Source organism: Glandiceps talaboti, chromosome 16 (genome assembly GCF_964340395.1).
Source record: "Glandiceps talaboti chromosome 16, keGlaTala1.1, whole genome shotgun sequence".
NCBI lineage: Eukaryota > Metazoa > Hemichordata > Enteropneusta > Spengelidae > Glandiceps > Glandiceps talaboti.
Window position 1 is genome coordinate 12,680,432 of NC_135564.1, and position 17,869 is coordinate 12,698,300.

General features: G+C 38.7%; 1 protein-coding gene across 1 annotated transcript; it reads right to left on the reverse strand.

Annotated features, from left to right (window-relative positions):
• Positions 1-1,509: 1,509 nt before the first annotated feature.
• Positions 1,510-17,538, reverse strand: LOC144447873 (uncharacterized). Its single transcript, XM_078137995.1, has 13 exons — positions 17,383-17,538; positions 15,877-15,976; positions 15,379-15,407; positions 14,335-14,517; positions 13,754-13,831; positions 12,254-12,281; positions 10,303-10,786; positions 9,365-9,411; positions 8,796-8,917; positions 6,522-6,671; positions 5,815-6,175; positions 3,265-5,159; positions 1,510-3,056 (listed from the first exon to the last, which is right to left on the reverse strand). Exons 1-13 carry the CDS (start codon positions 17,503-17,505, stop codon positions 2,628-2,630), a joined length of 4,029 nt encoding a protein of 1,342 aa, XP_077994121.1. The 5' UTR covers positions 17,506-17,538; the 3' UTR covers positions 1,510-2,627.
• Positions 17,539-17,869: the final 331 nt, after the last annotated feature.

Here is a 17,869-nt window from a genome sequence, read left to right on the forward strand (position 1 = left end):
TTCACTTCGCTGTGGACTATTCAAGTGTCCCTCAAGAACAGAACCTGCCCTTCCTGCGAAGATATAATGGTTTTGTCAAGCGATTGGAATTTTCCTCCAATCAACGATGACTCCGATTTCTGACCGTCGCGTCCACCGTGAGGATAGAACATCCTCCTGGCAACACAAAATATACGTGTAAACACAGAGGCGTTACTAAGAACGTGGGCTGACAACACAGTTCCATAAAGTGTCTCATTGATGAAATTATACGTTTATCTATGAAAACATTTTGTCTACTGTACATTGAAATGTTAAATATGAGTCACCGAAGAGAACAACGTTCTATTTTCATCCAGATACACGGTAAGCATTTTGACAATGTTTACTTTCTTGTGTTTCCTTGGTGACCACAAATAAGTCAAATTCATGAAGCCCTAGTTGCTGTCACTTAAAATTATATATAATATCTTATAGTGTTTACTTTTATACAAGATTTCAATATATTCAATAAATAACGTTTTTGTAATCTACGAAAGAACGAATGGGGAACATATTTCCAGTGACTCCTACAAGTTTTGAGAAGTTCTTGTACATCATATTATTGTTTGGGTTATTTCTTCAGCGTGTAGCGTGGAAAGCCAAATGCACAAAGAACTTAAACGCACATCACAATTCACTGTCATTGACATTGTGGTGGTTCTTGTAGGAAACCCCAAATGCCTTTAAAATGATCGGTCACGGTGGTAGCGATGACTTTGAGACTTGTGTTCCTTTTCACGTATGACAACCTTTTTTACCCATCGATATCTGTTTAAAATCATTGACTGGGGGATGTCATTTTTTAGGGAAGGGCACTTTTTTGAATTCCACAACGGGAATCGGGGACGGCCACATTTTCTGCAACAGACCGGGTTTGATTTCCCACCCCATGTAATTACCGAAGATTCTCTAAATCATAAATGATTTAAAACTGTGAAAATCTAAGAAAAGCAGAACAATTATAAGTCCATGAATTACTTCATTCATACAGCAAATTCGGGTCAGTGAATTGATGGAATGGCCTATTACGGATATCGGAAAGACAGAAGATTATCTAGTTTGGCCACTAGGAGTGCTGTTTGCCAGCAGAAACGAAGGCCATCATATTCTGTAGCCTTTATTGAGTTACGAACAAGGACTTTTTACATTTTATTTCACATCGTTTTTCATGTAGAAAACCATATTAATGTTGGTTTATGCATTAAAAATCCAAAATACACGATTCTCATCCATATGGCCACTTTAACAAGTTTGGTAAGGTTTACTATACAAGTAAGGTGAATACCCTATGTATATACAAAAGAAGGCAAATATCAGTGTTGCTACATATGAAATACACTGAGTAAAACTAACGAAGCCTTGCCTTGGATTAAGATTTCAATCAAAGCACTACAAATAATAAGTGCCCCCTCCACACACACACACACACACACAATGTACACACAAAAAGCATGTGAACACATTTGCATACTTTTTGATCTACTTTGTTTTAATGTATACCACAAAACAGAAGACATTTAAACACTGTACTGTAAGAAAATACTCTGCGTAAAGTTCAACATGTCTGTGCTCAGTTCAATTAATCACCGTCAAATTAACAAGTTGTATTAAAAAACCACCAGAAAGACTAAAAAAACCTGTTCATTTGCACAGAATGAATGGAACATCTTGTCTTTAGTTCTTAAAGTGTCTATGTATGTCATATACAGCAAAACCACAAAGGCCTTTTTCATTTGCATCGTAAAATACACAATCACTGACAAAAATTCAACCCATCTTCCCTTTTCTCAATTTCTTCATGAATGACAAATAAAATCAACACCAACAGCTCAAAATATTGAGCCTGAAGGTAATGTTCAATTAAAAAAATTCATTCACTTTGTTTCCGCTGTGGGAATATCTCCATCTTTTGCTCTTTTAGTGAGTCAAAATTGTAGAACTAGTGTCCAAACATTCAATATTCAACTTGAGACGTACCAGATAGTCACTAACTGAAATCATGGCATACTTTGACGTTGTCTATTTGCAATGAACCAAGTAACACTGGAGCTGAATCGAGAGTCTGGAATCATGGTCCACATGAAAGGTAGCATTTTAAAAGTCAAATTCCAAAAACTACTTAGGCTTTTTTTAAATGTGGCAACACACGAAGAACAAGAGCTTAATTTAATTCATTGTCAGGTCGATATGTTGGCAAGGACTTCGCAATATCAGAAAAATGCAAGGTTTGTTGAAGTATGATTGAAATGTACATCAAAGAAAAGTATCAATTGGAATGGTTGTCTTTCTATCGAGGCAGATTTGTCCTAAACAATATTTTATGTAACAAGTAGATCAGTGGAAACCAGCACTGTCTGTGATAACATACGAAGAATTGTTCAAAACAAATGTGAACATGTCTTTGCTTTGATAAAAGCCATCCACAACCCCTCCATAACGTAACACAATCTCCATAAACAAGCTGTACAGAGATCTATTCTTCATTGGCAGTAAATTTTTGATTCACATGTACTTTTTCATAGTAGCACCATCGTATTCAGTAAATGATTACTGTTACCAAATATTGCTATTGTAAACAGTTATCCCTCGAGGTCTTGTCCCTGTCTTCACCTGGTGCTTCTAGATCGACTGCCCTCTCTCCCAGTGTTCCGTCTGATAGGGTTGAATTGTCCTCTTCCTAATCCCCTTGGTACAGCCTTGCCTCTCACTGCAACTGGTCTCCTTCCCACAACTGTCGTTTTCATGGTAGCACTACTATGGCTTGCAAAACCAAAAGGCTTTCTAAGTTGTTGCACATTCTTGCTGAAGGCGAATGGTTTGGTCCTTGCTGGAGATAAAGGTTGTGGTCTGAGTCCCCTTACAGATGTTGCCGCTAACTGTTTCTGGAGTTGCTTCAGTGTAACCATTTGTTCCTTGCCATGTGACGTCAAGTGACCATCTTTCGTTTGCTCTCGTCTCATTGCCCTCTTCAGTCCTCGGATTCGCTCTCTGGTATTGATTACCCATTTGGATGTAGTCTTGGATGACCGGGGCTCCTAAAGATAGAAATAAATGCAAAGCACAGCCATGCTGCAGCAATCATGACAACATCTACTTTTCTTTATCTTTTATATGTTTATTAAGTTCCTTATATAATTACTAATATCTGCGTAATCCCCGCTGTGTGACATCTTTGTAAGGATCTGGCTGCGGTTGCCGATGTCTATCAGCCCCATATGTAGCTGCCCCTGTAGGTCCTCCTACCTGTACTTGAGTCATGAACGCAGCTCCTGTGGGCTGAGAAGCCTGTGAAAGGTACCCAACCGTTGGCCGCTGTCCAAGAAGTGGTGCAGTTTGGCTGGTTATTTGGACTGCAGTTGGTCGTTGCTGTACACTTAGTGGATTGGTTCCCGGAGCACCTGGCCATCGCTCACCATGCCTGTTGACTGTTGGATTCTCTAAACCTCCCTGAGGCCACTGCTGTGGTTCATCTTGTACAGATGGAGCTGCTCCAAGCAGGCCAGGACCAAAGTTAAGACTACTGTGGCCTCTGGATGGGTCAGCACGGCCTACACTACGATCATCTTGTATTCCTCTTGTTTGCCATGAATCTGATGCCTGTGTCTGCCTCATGGACGAGTAGTGACCATCTTGTTGTCTTGAGTCGCGACTGTAGGACGTATCCACACCATGTCGGCCAGTATCACGACGATCACTTCCTCTGATGTCACGTCTATCATCATCAGTTTTCCAATCACTTCTGCTACCTGCTCCACCACGCCTTGTCGGAGAATCCATCCTTCTAGATGTCTGGGTACCTGGTCTTGGACGTGCTGTGTCTCTGATCGGTTGAACTTTATCTTTAGTCCTACTGGTCAATGACTGCATTATATCTCTTCCTCTGTTACGATCCCTGTCTGCCATCTGTCTCGCAGGTTCCCTGTTAGTGAAACTATCAACCCTATGTGTATGGTCTTGGACTCTGCCGCCTCGTCCCTGATCAGTTCCACGCGCCATCACAACCCTGCGGTCTGTACGATCTCTATCCCTCATTGTATCCCGGCGTACAGGTTCATCCCTTCTGGCTTGCGGCGTCTGAATATCAGAGCGTCTGCGTAATGTATCATCCCTCCTAATTGGTTCATCTCTTCTGAGTTGTGTGTCTCTTCTATTATGGTCAGCTCTTGGCAGTGAATCAACTCTGTGCGACTGGTGGTGAGACTGATGGGACTGACTAGCATCCCTCCTAACGCCAGTGGTTGTATCTCGTCTCATTTGATTATCATGTCGTACGGAGTCATCTCGTCTCATTGTATCTGATCGGTAAGAGGAATCATCTCGTCGTCGCATGTCTGAATGGTCTGAGAAACGGTTATCAGTGTACCTGGATCCACCAGACGAATCAGTGTGCATCTTCTGAGTTGAATCTAGAGTACGTCCATCACGGCGATCATACCTCTCCACTCTTCTCTCAAAGGGATCAGAAGTACGGCTGCTGTGGCTGTCACCCATTTGTCCTCCTCTGTCACGCAGGTCATAATCACTGTATCTGTTTGACTCACCATGAGACATGTCAGACGAATCAAAATTCATTGCCATACGCTTTTGATCACCATAGTATGATGTATCTGATGCAGCTAAATTACGGCTTTCATATGAACGCTTCAAACCTGCCCGACGCTCCTGCTCTAAACGCAGTTGGACCTCAAGGCGCCGTTGCTCTTCTCGCTCTCTTTCAAGCCTTTCTTGCTCTCTTATCCGCTCACGTTGTAATCTCATACGTTCTTGTTCAAGTCGCTCTCTCTCCATACGCTCCTTATTAAGCCTTTCACGTTCAACAGCTACCAATTCCCGCTCACGCCTGATTCGCTCTTCTTCTTCCCTCTGTTTTCTGCGAATAATCTCCCTGTCTCTACGAACTTTTTCTTGGCGTTCTCTCTCCCTGCGCCTTTCCATTTCTCTTAATTCCCTCTCTCGTTGACGTTGTCTTTCCTTCTCACGTTTCTCCTTGATCTGATCAAAGGACAAAATATCTTTCTTCTCGCCCGGTTTTTGAGTAGACGACGCCGAGCCACTCCTGTCACGACCCTTTTCATCCTTCTTTGTTTTAACACTGACCACTGGTTCACCTTTACTTTTGTCCATTACCACTGTCCTTCCTGAAATTGTGAAGAAAAGATGAATACATTAGTTTTCAAATAAAACACATTAGATTATAAGTACTTGTGTGGGTCACCACTAGCTACTCAACCCACACTAAAAACGCCAGTAACATTTTATTTTCCATGCAATATCAAATGTTTTTACTTCCCTACGGTATTGTGCATTCATTTTATAGATGGAGAAATACCTCGACTTTTTATGATGCTCTTGATAAAACAAATACCATGTAGTGTTACTGCCAAGATCTGAAAACTGTGACAGAAAGGTGGTAATAAGGTACAACTGTTATGCAATAACGCAAAACACTGCACCACAATTTTAGTGGGGAACCTCAGTAAAATGACTGTGAAGACTGGTAGATTTTACCCCATGTTTTTGATAAGTGCAGGTAAGTAGGTGAAATCGACATGGGTTCCTAAGTCTTTTTACCATGGTTCCCAAACAATTTATGAAACCGAGAGAAAGACTGCCACCTTTACCTTCTTCTGTTACTGGGGTTACCCAACCTTTGTAACAATACTGTTACCGAATTACAAAACCACACTAACATTGGAAAACTAAGTACACTGATGGAAGCTCACCAATGAAAGCTTCCCTCACATCATTGGTTCATTTACTCTTAATCATTAGTCATTTTAATCATTCTCTAACCTTTAGCAGGTGGCTGTTTATCATCCTTTTTCTCAGTTGGTTTCTTTTCTGGTGTTGCCTTTTTAGCAGGCTCTGGTTTCTTCTCAGCTACAGGTTTGTCATCTTTCTTAACCGTTGCTGGAGTTTTATCACCCTCTTTTTTAGCTGTAGTACTAGCTGCAGGCTTTGCTGTAGTCTTAGCAGCAGGCTTCTCAGCCTCTTTTTTAGCTGCGGTGCCAGCTTTGTCTGCAGCTACAGTAGTTTTAGCATCCTTGGACTCGGTTTTAGTATCTTTCTTCACATCTGTTGATTTTGCACCAGTGTCTTTTGCGTCTTTCTTGTCAGCTGGTTTACGAGCACTGGCAGCTGGATCAGTTTTAGCCTGTAATGAAGTTAGCAATCACTGTTAGGGGAAGTATATTTTTGGACTACAAGGTAATTACGTAGCTGCCATCACTCAACACAATTATTCCATCCAACTGCACCTCCATATTATCCAAGTGCTTAGGACAACTTGTATTATTTATAGAGAAGCAAGACTTACATGTACACACACAACGATGCAGACACAGCCTACAAACATTTCTGCATGGACTTTACACAAACACGTCATCAAAATCATATTTCGGGTAAATATCTATTGCAGTTCTGATAACTACAGTTTCAACATGCATAATAAAAGTGTAGCTATTAAACATATTTTTAGTGTATTCCATGGCACGCCTTACCCATTCTACGTAGATGATACGTCCATGAAGTTCAGTTCTGTGTAGATGATTGAATGCTTTGTTAGCCTCAGCATGACTAGACATGGTCACAAAGCCGTAACACCTAGCACCAGGACTGTGAGCATTGGTTACAATCTTGGCACCTACAACCTGAGAAGAGACGAAAGTGTTATAATCATCACACCTATGACCTAAATAGACAGAAAAGGCATTTATGTACATTCCATTTGTAGTCATAAGAGTACACACGTTTTCAATGTCTCATTTAACATCTGTAGGTTGGCTAAGCCAGGAAGTTTTGGTTCAATAAATTTGTGCTTTATATAGAAACAGGTTTATTTCTACACAAGGTAATTATGACAATGACTGATTACACCCCCACCCCCGCCCTTTCCACAAGCATATCTAGTACTTTCATAGATACCCATTCCATTATATATATATAATCAATTCTTTGCATCATTAATGACACCATATCTAAAAATCACTGTAGTTGAATTACCCGTCTCGCGGGAGACGCCATTGAGTGCATAGCAACCACATTCGGGTGGTCAAGCTGAAGTGTCAACCGCTTAGCAACACCATTGTTCTCGACGTCACGTACAGTGCAATACGTATGATCATGGAAGTATACTTCCATGGTATGATAGATCAAGGGAAGCAAACTTTTAAAGTATGGTTGTAAAAACGATGTGCGTATGTGAAATTCATAACTAGCCGTCAGACGTGACGGTGATTTTTGGCCGTCTGGGCGCAGATGAAGAGCGGTTGAGATTGACAGTTTCAACATGAACTTGAAAATATTACTAGAGTTGGATCCACTCGAGGATCGCAGGCCCTATGGTTGAAAACTTGCATGTCAGGTCGCGAATATTGTATTCCTATTTTTAAACAATGTCTAAAATTTGATACAATGTCATAAATTTTCCATAGACTTTTTATACGTCGCGTAGCGTCGTCTAAAAACCAACACAACAACGTGTACGCGATCACTTTACTGTATAACGTGCTGTTAATAGTTGGCAATGATGTAATTCTTAGTCCGTAATTCGTCAGCTAAATTCGTCAGGGTCCGCTAAAAACTTTGAAATCGGTTGAGAATTTTTTTCGCTGTCTTTGATTTTATCATATACATTTATAAATGAGCTATATATATGCATTTAAAATTAAAATTTAGAGATACTATGTCGTTTTATTTTACGAATTTGGACTATGAGTTCTACAACATGTTCATCGAACTCAAGTATAAACATGGCTGACACGTACACGTGTTTCACGCATCGCCGGTGATTCCCAATTCTAGTTCCTGACGATTGTATTCCGATTTTACTCTAAGTTATCTTCATACAGTACTAGTCTAGTTCATGACGACCGTATTCCGATTTTACTCTACGTTATTAAGGTAGGGTAAAATTGGAATACGGTCATTGGGAACTAGACTGGTAGATATTGTTGTATGAAGATAACATGTGGTAAAATCGGAATACGATTGTCAGGAACTGACTATGATTTCCCGATCTGTGACGATAATTAAGAACTTTTCAATTCTGAACTCTAGGACCGAAACGGGACATTGGCACTCTAAAAATGTGTAAGACTTTTAGCTTTCGTCCGTATTTGTCAACAGCGTAAATGTCAACGGTTCATAAGGGCTTACGGCTGGTGGATGTGTAGTAGTACTACGCCACACTTCATGTGCATTGCATTCTAATATACTTATATTGAATATTGGTGACGGGAAATGTTTCCACCATGTACATGTGTACTAATAATCAAAACTACTCGATTTTGCTTGTCATTAATTACCATTTCTCAAGATTGAAATATTATAGCCATCTAGTATGCTGCATAAGTTTGGCACTGACAACGTATTCCCAGAAATGACTGTCAGTTCGGAAATATAATGACAGTGTGACACTGGCGTATTTTTCTTTTAACTTGATGTTGACACGCTATATTTTCGCAACATGCTCTTTAGTTCGTGTACTTTCAATTTTTCAATGTCTTCCATGATGACTTAGGATTGTAGATGTTCACAAACGGTAGTATTTTTTTCAGACTAATGCATTGACTTTCATATGAACAACATGGCCACTCCGCAAAGCTTGACCTCCGTAGCAACCGTTGCTAGGTTATTTGCATATCTCGCGAGATCTGCCGCGAGACGGAAAATACTCTATTAACATTGTAAAAAATGGTATTTTTTTTCACGTTTTTTTACGGCCTACACTGCATTAAAATCACTATTAAAAGTCACAAGGAATCTTCACCTACCTTTCCATATTTACTGAAGGCTGACTTCAAGTCTGTAGCTTTAGTGCTGGAGGATAAATTACTAACCCACAGATTTTTACCACTGCTGGATGAACTTGCCCGTGACGAGGAACCACGTCGTTCTGTTTGAAAACAGTATAAATATATATTTACAATGGTGTAAATCTGACATACAGAAAATGTTTTGAAGCGAATATGAATGGAGCAGTGGCAGTCCAAAGGAACAGTATACCTCATGAATACTTCATGTATTCTGTTGTAATACAAAGTCCTACGGTGAACATGCGTTATTGTGAGCAGTGGCCAGTCATAAGGAACAGTTCTCCATGAGCTGTCGATAAATTCAAGGATATCAAGACACACCTGTTTGTAAGAGCTCCCTAACTTTTTACAATGATCTACTATTGTTCCTGTTCAGTGCCATAGAACATTACCTAGTATTGAATTTTGGCACTATACAAATTCTTTTGATTGACTGATTGTTTGATTGTGGAATACACAGGTTCTCAATAACATTTCAGTACTTTTTCCAAAACTATGAACACCCCCACAAAAGAACTGTAAAATACCTTTGTCATCTTTTGCAGCAGGTTTACCAGTGTCTTTCGATGCAGTGCTGCAAAACACAAAGCAAAACATGAAGAACAATTAGACAACATTCAATTTGATATGATAACAGATGAACAAACACAAGACACAAAGTAAGGCGTTATGGCTCATGACTAAAGTTTGGTCACTTCCAATAGATATTATTCTGGTGGTGTACATTCTGTCTGTGGGAGTATCCTGCTATTGTAGACAGCAGAGCTCCTGAGGCAGAAATCAGTCTACGGCCAGCCTAGGATGAAGAAAAATGTCACTATCTTCTCTGCGTTCGTGTCACTTTCAAACTGATCCATAAAAATCATATTGTGCAAAAAGGACAGAGACAAGAGATGATGAAAATTATGGCTCTTTTAGATGAGAAGACGGATTTAACATATTTTTCCTTGTGAGATCACTCCGGGTACATATCTTCAGTATGTGTCTATCCATACATAACCTTTTGAGAGATGTCCACAGCTAGGTAGAAAAAGCCAAAATATGCACCAGTGAGGTGGTTATGTTCACAGAATCTGGATTTTCCAAGATGTGAAGTCAACAAGATAGTGCTGTTGGTGAAACTGAGACTTACAAGTGCGTGGGTGTTGAGGAATTTGGAAGGATATCATTTTTTTTTTAAATACACCAGAAATGAGGAGTAAACATAGCATGCCAAGCAAAAACACGGCTTCATTTTTTTTTCATCCTTCTTTGTTTCTCCAATCTCCAGGTGTCATCTACAAAGACCATAGCCACTTCTTTAGCGATTGTCATTCCATATATCATAACTGTATTCTGTATAAAGAACTATCTAAATTTCTATACATAACTGATCTACATTGCCACCAGCCCAACGTTATGCAAATACACATTGATTTTTAGCAACTTAAAACTATAAAATTATTTTAGAGATGAAAAGACAAACCTCTTGGTCCGTGTACTAGAGGAAGCGGACGAGGGACTTTTCTTTCCAGCTGTACTATCTTTTGATGTTTTTGATACATCCTCACTCTTTTTATCACCACCTTCACTCTTCTTAGCATCATCTTTTTTCTCGTCTTTGGTGTCAGCTTTTGTTTCCTCAGTTTTACTAGCTTCTTCACTCTGCTCCTTGGATTTTGCATCAGTTGCACCACTATCATCAACTTTCTTAGTTTGGTCAGCGACCTTTTCATCACCATCTTTTTTCTGCTCCTCCTGTAGATCAGCATCCAGTTCCATAATAGATAGGTCATCAGCATGTACCACTAAAGATATGTTATCTTCAGTTTTGGTAGTGGCTGACGTATCCATCTTAATAGTGTCTTCTTTGGTAAGTGGTTCCTTCACAGGTACAGAACTTGGTGTTGGTGGCGCTGATATAATCTCCTCTGTTACTTTCTCTGGTGTCAGCAAAGTGGCACTCTCAACTGAAATTGAATTAGAAAAATGAAGCATAGCTCCATACACAACTGCACCATCACAGACACGTTCCTTCCGCTTGTCCATGTTGTCTTCTTATTTCATGACTCCGTTTATTTTATCACATGCACACGTACGAAACTTACCTTTCTTCCAGTGAACTGCAGCAGTAACTCGGTCAACCATTATCATGAGGTGTGTGCACGCTGTTTGCTTTGTTGTTTACTAAACACTGCTTCAACATCTGAAGACCTTTCACACTAAACCCGTCCCTCAAAAAACCAACCCAAACATTTATGGGATGCATGTTACTCACAGGCAGAGGAGAGATTCCCTGCTTTAAGGCATTGAACAGTGTTTCAGGATCCCACAGTAAGTTGATGGTAAAGTAGATGTCTTCATCCATGGAATGCTTCAAACCACTTCCAAGTAAAAGAAGATCGAGATGGGTGATAAAGACACTGGCTTCTTGTCTTTGGTACTTTGGCAATGAAAATTAGAATCAACTTTATTGGGCTTCAGGCTGTAACGGTGCATTACATACAAGATCATCACAGCTGTACTGATGCATCAGTTTTGATGAATTATTTCCGGTCCAAAACATGACTGATTTTTTATATTCTCTTCCCAAACAAGGTTTATGAAAATTATCTTCTCACCGCATTGTTTCCTAAAACTATTGTCATCTGCAAGTTTATGAGAGAATTTTTGAAGAGGTGGACGAGTCGACAATATTAACTTCATCATGCAGGTTGAGAGTTGTTGGTGATATTGTGCTGTTCTGAAAACGATAGAGTGCTGTTCTGTCCTGAAATCATTGTGTGTATGTCCGATGCATGAGTTGTTCCATGTTCTGTTAAAAGTAGTTTACTCTGGTTGATTGAAAAGAAACTTATTCTTCTTTACTGCTGGTCTTCAGCGACTGTTGCAATGCTCCAGATTTCTTCAAGTTGTAAAATTTACTCTTGAACAGCTACAGGTTCTCCTTCTCATTCCAGTGATTGCTGTATTTATATAATGTTGTTCTCACTTGGGCACTCTTGAACGTCATGATTTAGTTTGTTTTTACATGATGACAAAATAGGTGGTTTCATGTCTTCTGCAGGAGATTTTCGATGACTGGTAATCTTCTGGCAAAGCACTTGTTTCACGCAGCAAAAAAAACACGGGGGCTTCTGCGATCCAGCGTTTTCTTCTGCTGTTCATTTACACTTTGTACCACATGCCTGCAGAGATTCTCAGAATGGCAGCTTTGAGATGTGTCCAAAATGGAACAGCAGACTTAACTGCTTTTTTAAAAATTCACTTTTGTTGGGTTGCCATTTTTAACAAGATAACGAGCTGCATCCTCAGAACCTGTGAGCAACATTATCCCCATCTACATAAACCATCCCCAAACATACTAACAATACTCTGACTATATAGTAAGGAGTATTGTGGGGTTTTTTGCAACTTCTCGTAGTCATATACTATACCTTTTTCATCACTACTGCCTTCAACCTCCTGTCAAAGAAAGAATAGGAACAAGGTGTCAGATGGATTCCAATTGGTGAAACAAACAACTCCTTGTAGAAAACCTGTGAAAGCCAAAACTTTACACTTGCTAAAACCACCAGTGCCTTGGAGTGACAAAAGAAACAACGTTTTCATTATTGCAAAACAAGATGAGCTGCTTCATTCCAATCTGAGAGATTGTAATCTTAGCAATAAAATACGTCAGAAGAACTGTTTTGACATGCCTATTACAGATGTTCAAGAGACTAATAATATGACACTATATTGATACCAAAGTCAAGATGGTTGCAAGAAATCTATAAGATGAGTTTCCAGGGCCAACCCCCATGCAGCTAGAACCATGGCACTCTTGGCTCTGAGTATTGGCCTCGGCCAAAGGAATACCTTGTTCTGAGAAATGCCAGCAATGAAGAGACTGTCAAGTCTAATTTTGAATATGGCATTAGGATTAGGAATGTCAAATTATTTTTTATTACTGCTTTTAAACTTGTCCATTTGCTACTGTTACCACTACTATGTAATAAAATGCCCTCTGCAAACTTAAAATTTTGTTCCAGTGCAAAAAAATACATACAACATACATGGCAGTAATGTTCTTTGTCACCGAATTTCACTTTTCAAAGTAGTGCAAAGTGAAGATTTCTGTGATTTTTTAGAAGACAGTGACCATACTCTCAAAACTTTGGCTAAATTGAACTTTGTAAAAGTTCAAATATTTCTCAGCACTAGTTGCAGTGATGAAAGCTTCTTATTAAATCAATTATCCTTGTTTTTGCTTGTCTCATTCCAGTTTGATTTGTTTCAAGTACAGACGTCGGAGGGTCTTGAGATTCAACCTTAGGACGTGCAATATGTAGTCTTGAGTCCAGCCATGCAAGGATTTCTGGCTCTGACTTAACCCCTACCTATCTAGCATTTTGCTCAGTCTTGTAATCAAACCTTGTATTTGATAATAATTTATCACAGCAATGTTCAACTGAGTTGGTACAGTACGATACTCCCTGATGAAATCTAGCCATCCTGCAAGTTTATTCTAAACATGTGGTGATGCTATGGACGTCATCTCACACCGGAATTTTTTTAAAAACAATAAGAATTTGCACATACTTCCTTACCAAAACTTGTGAAAGACCGTTAACAAAATACCAGGCAGTAGTAGGGCAAAGGCGTTAAAATAGTTTAAATCACATCCTATTGTCCAGAATAGAATCTATTCTCCAACACAGCCAGTCAAATTAGGATAACTATGATAATCAAGTCAATCACAGTATCTCTAAATAACATCACACTTTATTCTGAAAGCCTCACAATTTTTTGTTTTAGGTGGTCAGGAGGCAAAATCAATCTACTGTAAAAATGGAGTAGTTACACACTTGACTTATGTAATGTACACATGTCCATTTCTGACACATCTGGAAACTGTTATACATAAAAAGTATCACGACCTGGTGGGTACTTACATCTTCTATCAGGAGCTGATCATCTTCGGCATTGATATTAATAACATCCCCTTCATTCATTTCTTCTTCCTCTTCAACCTGTAAATAATATATGGTAAATCTACACATTACTTTCTGAACAACACTACCATTAAAATTGTTATCAGTGCAAGATGACAAACTACATGCTGTTCTTGCTTTCTTAGCATTGAAACAAGTTATCCATGGCATAATTTCAATGGTATTCCCTCTTGGTAATATTACTGAGCAGCAGTTGGGGGAGATGTGTTATACAGGGAATATATATGATTGCAATAATCCTATCTTGCATGGAGAAGGTCGAGTTGGGACCGAGAACAAAACTGATGTTGGTACATTTCAATGACCAGACAGGCATTTGGATGGCAAAAGAATACTGATGTTGGAGTCTGGTTTCTAACAAAGTATAAAAAAAAAGTTTCAAGTTTAACATCTCATGTCAACCATGACAACTTATTCAAACCAAACAAATTTAGTGCGAAAGTTGCAGACACTATAGCACAACTTGTGAACAAATAAATCTCTTGAGAGGAAATACTCATAAGCTTCACATAGATACCTACCTCATTTTTCTCATCTGTCCCATTTTCTTGTTCTAATTCAACATCTTCCTTTGTCTCTTCATCACCAGCTTCTTCATTTGTTTCAACTTCCTCCCCTCCTTCTTCTGTGTCCATTGGTTCCTCTGTATCTTGTTCAATTGTTTCATCACCATCCTCATGCACCTCTGACTCTGTGTTTTCATCCTAAATCAAAATGAAATCACATTTTACACTACAAGTTCTGTGGTGTACATATCAACAAAGGGGAAAGTCTAAAATTCGTGTTAGAACTTTTGCATATCATTTATTCATCAGTGAATGTTGTATGTAGCAATCTTCACTTTCCTTACATGAAAATCGTGTTTGCAGAGAGTACAAAACAGGTCACAAAACATTGACAATCTACATGAATAATGAAGACTACCAGCATAATTGTTCTACAATAGATATTTCTTGCAAAGTATACAATAAATATTTTTAGAAAGTTTATTCAACTGTAGCAAGCCAGAATTTCCTTCTGAAATAATTAACATATAAATAAAGGCAGGAAATAAACAAGTTGCCAATCCACCAGCTGGTAAAACTAAGCTAACACCCTTCAACACACACACACACATCACTTCCTTGTCTGCCAGTCTGTCTTTTTCATAGGGAAAGTGTTCATCTTTTTTCTTTGTCTTTCTACTGCCTTTGTCTTAAGTAGCATTCTGAATACATTCAGAGAATCCTATTGTATTCACAATAATGATATATTAACCACTTATTCATATGCAAAATATATATACAATACTGGTATCATGTATTTACATTTCAAAGCTGTCATAGATCGAATACAAAGAACACCTAACAAATCATAGGAATATAAATACATTGTATCTCTCCAGCCATCCTTCACAGTGGCAAGTATACATCCTACATGATAATTTCAGATTAGAGCGTTGACAATGTTCTGAGATAAAGTTGAACATTGGACCATGGAATTTGCACTATACATTAGCATATACATTAGCAATAACCCTATCCATGTAATGTTTGTAGTCGATGTAAACTATACAAAATACCTACCTCCTCTTTCGACTTCTCCTTTGTTTTTCCTGAAAACAACATTTTTTAAAAATATTAGGACACAAAGAATTGTTTCACACAAGATTCTGAAAAAAAGTGGTGAAACGACGATATATCTCCTTGTAACATGTCAAAATGTTGGTTGTTTGGAGTAAGGTCACAAATTAGTACAATAATGAGCGACATACTGAACACATAATGTGAAAATCTGTCATCAGAAATTCATCGCAAGAACATAAAGCAAAATTTCAAACAACATTTTTTTCCGCTTGAAATGCAACTAATCTTTCTATGGCTTAGATGTAATTGGCAACAAAATGCATCGTGATTAAAGATGTGATAAGAAATACGTTGATGCTGGGAAGACTACTTTCAAAATGGTAAAACTAGAGTGTTCCAATGCCTAAAATATATGACTTACACTTTTACACAGTTTAATTATGTATGTCTGCTGTACATCAAGCATTTGACAGATAGACTGATATTAATACCACTTACTTGTTGGGGTCTTCTTCACCTGCATTTTAGACTTGCCATCACCAGCTCCATCTATATCTAGTAATATTGTGTCTGGGTCACCACCTTCACTTTCTATTGCCTGTAAACAAATATATTATCAGTCATTATGATGCACAGCTGTTGTTAAAAGCCACTAATAGCCCTAAAAATTGACCATAAAAGGCAACGGACTGGCGATCATGTCAAATTGGCTGTTACCAGGACATTAGAAACATGTCCACAGTCAGTAAATAAGACATCTGACTACATGGCCTAGAGTGTCGGCTTGTTATGTTATGAGCTCTCTACCAGTAAGTAATTCAGTAAATAGTTACACCAACATTTGTACAATACACACATTACAGTATCTGATAAGCAGATGATGGATTACCTACAATTACGATATCAAAAGCTGCAGGTACTTCATATCTGCTGGTTCTACTAAGAACAATGCTACTGATAAGCTTTTGCATCATCTGACATTGATCACTGATCCTAAATGGCTCCTTTTTAGAAGACAACAATTTTTAAGTAATATTTGGTAGCCGTAACTCAGCTATGAAATTGGTTGATGTGATTTACTAGTAAATATCAAATGCCATTGTAAAAGACATCCATAAACATCACATGACAATGTTTATAAAAGAAAGAGGAAGTCTGAAGAACTTGGCAGGGAGGCATACCACCATACCAACCCAAGTCCTGCTTGCATATGGAGTACAAGTCTTCCCTTCCTTGAGCAAAACGCATGCATCGTCTGCAAGCAGGACTACCCAACCCTCAGACCATTGTAAAGCACAACCCTATCTACCCCAACCGACAAGTACTACCAAGGAAAACAAAGTATGTTTGTAAAAAAGCTTGCGAAGGGTTAGAGTTAGGTAAAGGATACAAACGAAGTCTTTCTGATGTTCACACGGGATAAAGTCTTGTCCAAACACAGACAAAGTCAGTGACACAAAGAGTCACTAAGCCCCTCGAGAAACTCCCGGGAAAGGCAGCAACATGCATCTAGTCCACAAATATCTGATTGTTATTTCTGAATTTTCCCGTTTCTGTGATTCAAATAGCTTTATTAAATGGACATTGTAAACTCTCATTACTGATATACATTAAGGGATGAAAGGGCTGTCGTTTTGCAATAATCTGGTGTTACTGAAATACAACCATAATCACGTCGGAGTCCCTCGTGCCAAGCCAGTAAAATAGGCAGCCAACCTGTCACGTGACACAACTGGCGGCATATATATTTTCTGTTTGTGGACGACTTTTGAACATTTTGATTACAAAACTGAAGCGTTGCGTTGCTTAATTTATGATATACAACAATAATACAACACCATTTTGTTAAATTTGACCTGCATTATAATGAAACAAATACAATTTTAATGTCACAAAATGAATCTCCCATCGTGGTGTGTACGCCATGTTGGCATAATTAGCATTTCGCTTCAATACGCGGCGACAGTTTCCTCGGTGAAAATAATGAAAATTAAAAAGGTTTACCTTTTGTAATCTTTCGATGAGTACTGCTTTGACACCACTTTTATCTTGTCCTCGCTTTTCAAGTTCTGCTTTAAGGTCTACGACACGCAATTCCGTCAGTTTCTTTTTCGTGGTTTCTGCCATTTTCAGTTGACACGCTTTCCTGTGAAAACAAGACGCCCGGATGTCATCTGTATAACGCCCTCAGACGAATCACAGCGACTTTGTTTCACCACACCTTTGAACGAGTTACTCAGACTTTCTGACATCATGGACATATATCCCTGATACTAGTAATACATCTACGTACCCGTCACGCATGGAAATGTAACTTGATGTCATCGCATTATGACATATTTTTGGAGATGTCAAAAAAGGAGAAACGCCAGTACGTTTCTAATGAACACACAGTGTACCACCCGGCACCGGAGAGCATTATAAGTTTTACCTTCTTTTGATAATAATTCTTATTTTTCATTTAATTCGTAAATTTCATTCCCACATGTAT